The following is an 8,214-nucleotide window of genomic DNA, read 5'->3' as shown; positions in this document are numbered from 1 at the left end:
AATAGCGTTCTCCGCTTAGTAATTACCTCTGTTTTTTGTTCAATTATGTGCGTCTCAACTTTCCGTAAGAGCTGCACATCTGCTTGAAGTTTCATTATTGCCTGTAAAATCGGGACCATTAGCATTGTCAAGTCGCTGGTGGTAAGGCCACAATTCTGAATCTCCATCATCGCCTTATCATTGAGTTTGTACCGCTGGCGAGATATGGCTACACCTATTGTGGCCATGAGCTCCTTAATTGATGTATTGGACATATCAGGCAAGAAAACTGTTATAGGAGGGTGGTCTGCAGGCAGGTCTTGCAGCTGCTGCTGGATGATGCTGTCCAGGGCCCAGCTTGAGGCTGCCTCCACTCCCTGGAGCAGCGCCTTTTGGCAGGCCTGTGAATACACATTAAGGAGAAGATTATCACACGGAGAAGACATCAATCAATGCATCTCTACATGCAGCGTGTATGGGATGCTGTGCTTTGGTGGTCCACAGCAGGCACCCATCACCAGCAGCTGCAGATCATAACAGCCATAGGAACAAGCATGTCCAGCCATCCCTTGTAAGGTGGCAAGGAAGGCAGTCGGTGTTTAACAGCAATAGAAATATATCCACTAATTCATCCGCGGAGGGATTCGGACTCAAAAAGGACTTCCATGAGCCCAAAACAGCCACTGCTGGCCTCATAACTGGACTCAGAGCCATTGCTGAGCAATAATCCCTGGTGGCTTACTTACCCTCCCTTTTTTGGGGATTAGGGCGGGGTAGCTTGACCAAGGGAAGGGGTAGGGGTTGTGCAGTACAACCCCACCATAACCTTCCAAACATGGATAATGGCCGGATAGTTTACACCTCATTACTAGCCGACTTAAGAGTTGGTCACATCGACAGATGAAAGGTTTCCTACTAGATTGCCCATTAGTGCGCCTTAAGTTTTCATTTACTGTACACTAGTGTACAGTACTGCTGTACTAGCAGTACTGCTGTACAGGGTATAATTTCCAACTTGGACCAAGTTCACAAACAGTTTTAATATCCAATGCTCGTCATAGCAATCACAGTATCAATGAAGAGCATCCCTTACTTTGCCATTCATTCACAATTCGGCCAAGCAGGCATGCAAGCAGCAGCAGGTGCCGCGGCCTGTGCCCAGGAACAGGGCGGTGGCTTAAGGGGAAGGGCACTAGCAAGGAGAAGAAGTGAGGTGTAACATGGTCTATTAACGACTTGGTATACACCGGTGGTTGTCGGTGATGGAGGTGTTGGTTGATGAGTTGATACATCTGTGCAGTTGGGTATAGATACGCAGCATGGACACCACTGGTGGGTGTGTGGGTTGGGGAAGAGACAGTAGAGCCACCATCAGTGTATTAATGGCGGCATACCTGGATTGAGTGGTTGAGAGCTGAGATGGCATACTTACACCCTGGGGCCTGGGGCCCATGCCTTGGGAGTATTGCAGATATTGCTATGTTGGAAGCGGTTGAGGATTGTGTGGATTGTTGAGGATTGTGGGTGCACACGCGGACATTATGTTGCAGAGTGGTACCAGTGCGCTGAGGGGACAACGTTGACAGTCAGAACATCCTGCATTATTGCCTAATGGCACATAAGACCTGCCTGCCTGCTGTGTGTGGGGGCTGGGGTGGGCCCCTGACCCTACTGCACCAAGACATGCTGAACATGGTCTTCTGTGATTGTCTTCAGATTGCACCCTAATATTATAAAATGTGTTTTGCCGTGGGCGTATCACGGGATCTGAATCCACCGATCGGTACCAATTGGAACAATCGAATGGCTTAGGTTTTCCTAGGCAACCCAGCGAGGGTGAATGGGCCTGTCGTGGCACGTGTTCTCCATTCTCACGGGTACTCCATGATGTGCCTTTCCACTACACAGGCAACATTGTCACGGCATAATATCCGCTGCAACATTTCCGTCGCAAGGTCTAACGGTCAACCACCTGAAACTGTTGGGTCTTTTTCGAACGATCCCGTTGCGTGACAGTTGTGGATAGTTAAGGTAGCTTGAAGTGGTTGTGCTTACGGCACGTGTTGGCGTGCAGATTTAGGGTAGGAGGCATAAGGCTCCTTTATCCTAGGTGTGATTTTTAAATGCGGACAGAATTTATATCTTGGTGGTTTGGCTTTTTGTTACACCAGGCAAAGAGTACTCAGGGAGATGCCAAGGGAGCTGAACGTTTCTTATGTTCCTTTCACCCCCGAGCGAACAACCTCGGGCGCCCCCAGGCATCCCGTAGAATTTAGGTTGTTTGAGATCCCGTAAGATTGTGATTTGATTTAATATTGTGACATTTCGTCAGCCCCCATCCGAGAAGGACTTAGGGCATAGGGTTTGAGCTCCCTTGGCATCTCCCTGAGGCTAAGGATTCAGCTCCCTTGGCTAATCCCTGAGTACTCTTTGCCTGGTGTTACATTGTTGCGAACTGCTAGGAGATGGGAACTCCCCGGATTGAATCCGGTTGTGGACATATCCCACATCAGGCACGATGCAGCATACTCTTACCCCAGAGGTGGATGCTCAGGTGAGGTGAAAAGTCTACCAGCTGAGTAAAAAGAAAGTCCTCCTTCTCGGACGGGGACTGACGAAATGTCACAATATTAAATTAAATCACAATCCTACGGGATCTCAAACAACCTAAATCCTACGGGATATGCCCGGGGGCGCCCGAGGTTGTTCGCTGGAGGGGGGGAGGAATGTAAGAAGGGTTCAGCTCCCTTGGCATCTCCCTGAGTACTCTTTGCCTGGTGTTACAATCAGTAAGAACTATTGTCGTCCCGTGCCACTCAACATCGCGACTTGCTTTACTGCTTGCCAGCGCTTATTGCTTGTACAATACAGCGCAGCTCAGTCAGGGTTACCAGTCGGGGTTACCAGGTTACTCCTGCACCCCTACCGGTAGGGGTGACAAGTGTAGGGATGGGTTTTGGCTGCAGGCAGCTGCCATGGGAACAAGTGTGATGGTGCTGAAAAACACGGCCAGAATGAAAATCTGGCGTAGTGGATGAATACGTTTTGCTGTACCTATGGGGAGTATGAATACTGCCGGAAGAATGGCCAGTACCTTCATTGCGGGAGGATAGGCACCTTGTGGTGGAGTGCCCTCTGGATCCGGAAAAGAAGACCAAGACCGGGGTTATGCAAATAGGGGGTAAGCCAGGATAGTGTTGGGGAAGCACTCCCTGGGATTTGGTGTGTTGGTGCATGCCTGTAATTTGCCCAGTTAGATGTGCCATTCTGGCTGTTTTACCAATTGTTCTGGACCAAGTTGAGAGGGCGGTTGGACCTACCAAGTGGCCTGTACCATCGCCTGTTATGGAGTGAAGCATTGATGACAGTTCCTGCAGCTCCTGAACTGCTGGTGATGTGAAGCGCTCTGGCAGCAGAGTGTAGTGCAATAGCACATCAGGCCTCAGGTATGGCAAGAGCAGTCCCATCGAACCTGAAGTTAAGTAAGGGTGGTGCACAGCAAGAAGCAAAGGGTGGGGAGGCAAGCTTAAGGACATTCATTATAATGAACTGCTAGCTGGGTCCTCGACGAGTCAGTCCATTCTGCTACTTGCTACCTGTGGCTTATTATTAAATATACTTCTACATGTGCAAGAAATACAGTGGCTATCCCTATGGCACTGATCGGGTCCCGATTAAACAGAATTACAGAGTGGTTTTAAGTTAAATAGAGGTCATACGAACAGTCGTAGATCAGTCTTAGGACAGTCAAAGAACATTCTAATGGTTATCCAATTCTATTCATTTGGCTGGGCTAAGAGTGACTTAAGAACTTTCTTAAGTCAAACCGCCTCGTGTTTGTATTGTAAGCATCTGTTGCAGCTAGTACTTGAATGTGTATGTGTGGGCCATTGCTTGCCACAATTCAATAAGGGACAATATTCAATAAAATTCAATAAGGGAACTTTATTACCAGCCCAGATGATTACACAAGCAAATCTGTCATTCAGCCAATTAGGTCCAAGCAATGGCAAGGCTGATGAGCAACTGATGAGCTGCGCTCTGCTGGATAAGGTGCACTCGATGCTTACTGAGTCCAGCGTACCTAAGTAGTGATGGCATGAGGTTGTTATTGTGGCAACATATGTTTATGCATTTGCTTGCCCGTTTCAGGGAAGCCCAATGTGAGCTGTCTACTGGTGAGATAACTGATGTCTTGCACTTGTGTGTCCTTGGCCATTTACATAAAAGTGTGCAACATGTACACGTGTAAGTGGACATGGTTACCCTGGCCGTTCGGATATATGGATATAGTTATGTGTAAGGGCCATAGTAACAATCAATCTGGATCTTCGGACATGCATGCTAGTAGTTGATGGAAAATTGCACCTAGCTAGGATCTTGAGGAGGGACCCTGGAAATGGTCTTAGACTAGGATGCCCTCAACTGGAGGGGATAGATGATGTATTCTGGGCATATCACGGGATCTGTCATCCACCCATGTTTTTCCTGTAGTCCTGATACAACAGGCGTTGGACTGAAGTAACCGTGCCATTACCTTGCACATGTTTGGTCTGACTCAATTAAGTCTTGCAAGTAATAATACATGTGCATGCATGCAGTCTTAGTGTAGTACACAACATTTCCCTTAGCATATTTCAACGATTACTGTTAACAATAACTGTTAATTTCGTTAACGATTCGACTCGAGTTTCGTACATGTCACGTACTACGATAGCATGTCACGAAGATGGCGGTTGCCCGTAGCGAACCTAACGGGCTGGGGCCCCGGGCCCCACCGACAGTACGGCAGAACCGTAGTAGGGAATCTCCGGCATGTAGGCCGAGATATAAGCTACCCGGGCGAGGTGTTCTGGCCAGACACTGAAGTATCACGACTACTAGGTGTTCGGAGTCCAAGATTCTGCTGCCGCCGTCTCAGATTGTTTCGTACCAGTCTATATACGCTAGTGCTTGTCACTGGGTTGGACTTCTTCCTGCCTCAGCGAGGACTCTAAATTCCACGCTTCCACAAAGCCAGTCGTCCCACCCGGTGAGCTACACCCGGTGAGCTACACCCGGTGAGCTACACCCGGTGAGCTACACCCGGTGAGCTACACCCGGTGAGCTACACCCGGTGAGCTACACCCGGTGAGCTACACCCGGTGAGCTACACCCGGTGAGCTACACCCGGTGAGCTACACCCGGTGAGCTACACCCGGTGAGCTACACCCGGTGAGCTACACCCGGTGAGCTACACCCGGTGAGCTACACCCGGTGAGCTACACCCGGTGAGCTACACCCGGTGAGCTACACCCGGTGAGCTACACCCGGTGAGCTACACCAGGTTACAGTCCAAGTTACGCTGCAGGATACTCAGAAGCACACCATACATATTTGTGGTCAATTCGCATCTTGAAGGGCCAAAACGCTGTTTTTTGCGTGTTCTGCATCGAAGCCTGCCCGTGTTTTTTGGGCGAGGCCCCGGGCGCGAAGCGCCATTCGGGGGGCCGAGGCCCCCGGGTTCACTGCTGTCAGTCAGTCAGTCAGTCAGTCAGTCAGTCAGTCAGTGGCTTACATATCTCGCCCCGCATAAAATAGCGTTTGAATGCTATATCCATTCTATATTGAAATGCCAAAGGAGAAATTCCAGATAAATCGGAGCGCGACAAAGATAGCTTTCCATGGCTCCGAGTTTGACGGAGGAGGGCGGGGCCGCCCAGGTCGGGCCGTTGTGCAGGTGGAGGTGCCAGCCCCCACAGCGGGCCATGGCGGCAGCCCCCATCCGCCGGCCGCCTTGCCGCCCGCGTCCCCGCCGGCGGCGGCGGCCCCTGACCAGCCGATCCGCCGCGGCCGCGGCCGGCCCCCCAGCAGAGGGCGCGGAGGAGGGCGGGGCTGTTGTTGACCCATGGCAACGTTCTAAGCACCTCCCTCCTAGCATGTCGTGCCTGTTTGATTGTTGTCCTTCTTATTCTCTTCTTCATTCATTCAATCCAAGTTCAAACGAAGTGTGCCTTTGCGACACACCATCAGCTTTGCCGCTGCATTCCGACTGCAATTGGAACGATCCCCGAATGCGTTCTGGCTGGGAGCGGACAACAATTGGTCCATGTAGCACGGGCACTTTTGCGCGCCTTGAACTGCCAGCCAGACGGCCAGTGATTCGGTCTGCTGGCTGACAGTTCAAGGCGCTTTGTGTGTATGTCATTCTACGGATTGCCGCATCACAAGAAGGCTAACTGTTCCGTCAATAATGATTATGCTATGGCGGCTGCGCGCTTGCGACGATCCAGACAGGTCTACGCCGCCATAGCAAGTCTGCCGACCTTTATTGTTTGAGAATTACAATAACAAGTGTGTACTCCAAACATGGCGGCGTTCTTGTGCTTGCACTCCTATGCCGTACGGACTGCCCTGCGAATTAAACGGGGTCAAGTGGCTGCACCGGGACCGAGCCCCTTTTCGGCTTTGAAAAGCCGCCCCCCTAGTCTTTCTCATCCTCTGTGTGGGAGCCTACAGGCAGCCCGTATAGCTACAGGTGTCTACCTTTGTATTTTCATCTTCTACATACTACAAAAATAATCATTCTACTAATACTGTCTATTCTCAATGCTCCTGTCATGCGTCTTTTTAGGATTTAGATATGGACGGGTCCAATCCATTACAGGAGGGTGCGGCCTACTGGGGATCAAAATTTTTATTGACGTGGCCACCCTGGGCCACCACTGGAAACCGCGGTTTTGGGTCGGCCGACCAAAAACAAGCTGTTTTCTTCTTACGCATAGTTTCAAAACTTACATCTTATATGTTGTTGCATCCGAAATGGCATTTCATGTGAATGCACAAACTATTGTGAATTCACATCTTCCACTGTAACTGAACCGCCGCTTGAAATATTGACCTTCCGTATACCACGTTATTACGATATAATGTTGAGTGTTTCTCTTGGGGATTCACAGAGTAGGCTCAACCCGAGCAGTATTTACAGCTATGGCACCTCAATCCTGGAGAGAGGTTTGGGAGCGGGGCCTCTCCAGGCTAATTTGCTCTGAGTCGCCTGATGCTTTCTACAGACAAAGAGCAAATGACCGTACTAGTGCATCATTACAGTACGGCATTTTACATGTGTCAAGTTTCAGAAAACGTTCTAAGTGCACATCGACCATGTATATACAGGCCAAAACCTAAAATATATAATACAATGTTTTCAAATCAAGTTTGTCTGCGTTGCGCAGTGATGAAGGATATGCCGCAGTGATTATGCAATAACTTGTTTGCAGACGACATTCATAAAACTATTCAGAATAGGTATTCCATATATTTGACTACATGTTGAAACCTTATCCGATCTGTTTTTTTCTTTCTTCGGATGTGAAAGTTTTGCCACCCGCGACCTGCTGCTGCTCCCCTTACTTTAGACAGCGAGCTCCATTAATAACAAATTGACATTTTACATGGGAGTTGTAAAGGTGTTTCTACAAAGCCCTAAGGGCTAGAATTTCCTATTTACTATACGGACAAATTTCGAAACGCACGGACCGTACGTTGGACATAGCGCTCAGCTTTCGCAGTCCGTCTCCTGCGTCGCGGAAATACATAAAGTGCATATCTGACCTTGCAGTCAGCGAAGCCCCATCCCATCCCTGCGCAAAGCGCACCTCCGGCATTCGCGAGATGACTGGCTGTGACCGCGAGCGCTTCGGCAACGAAGGAAAGCTCGGCCAATGGCTCAAGCCGCGGGCGCAACTCGTAACCACTCATGAGCTCATTTCCTTGACTGTCCGATGCCAGGAGATTCTGCTGCTTTGCACCGCTGCTCGTCAGACCTACATTACGTTATGATCAATGGACATTCAGCAGTTGCTGTGGGCGGTGGTAAAGCCATGCCACATTCAGCGCGGTGCTCTTAGAATGCGTTTATCAAAGATTATCTCTACCTGCCGATGCGCCGTTAACGGTGTGTCCACTGGCAACGACGGCGGGCCTTCCGCTGCTGGAAAGCCAAGCAAGGAATAATAGGACGTAGAACCGCCATCTCGCCCTTGAAGCTCCCATTTTCTAACGAATATTAAATTCCCACATTAAAGCTGCCTGCCCATTAGGTCTAACAGGTCGCTAGACGACGTCTAAGCTCTAGGCGTCACCTGCACACCTCTAATATGCGGCTTGTACTCCTAGGCAGAAAACTGAGTGCACCCAGCCACTACGACTTTCAAAAACAGGTCAATAAAGACGACCTGGACGTGCTTCGCCACC

The 8,214-nt window shown here is 49.8% G+C and overlaps 1 protein-coding gene across 1 annotated transcript in view; it reads left to right on the top strand.

The window, feature by feature from the left end:
* The window catches only part of VOLCADRAFT_99711 (uncharacterized protein), a gene marked incomplete at both ends in the record, with an annotated part of 2,724 nt that extends 817 nt beyond the window's left edge, over positions 1-1,907 (top strand). The window contains one exon of the mRNA XM_002958400.1: positions 1,888-1,907. Within this exon, the coding sequence (XP_002958446.1) occupies positions 1,888-1,907 (20 nt within the window). The remainder of the gene's footprint in view (positions 1-1,887) is intronic.
* Positions 1,908-8,214: the final 6,307 nt, after the last annotated feature.

Source organism: Volvox carteri (genome assembly GCF_000143455.1).
Source record: "Volvox carteri f. nagariensis unplaced genomic scaffold VOLCAscaffold_93, whole genome shotgun sequence".
NCBI lineage: Eukaryota > Viridiplantae > Chlorophyta > Chlorophyceae > Chlamydomonadales > Volvocaceae > Volvox > Volvox carteri.
This window is presented reverse-complemented; position numbering and strand designations above follow the sequence as displayed.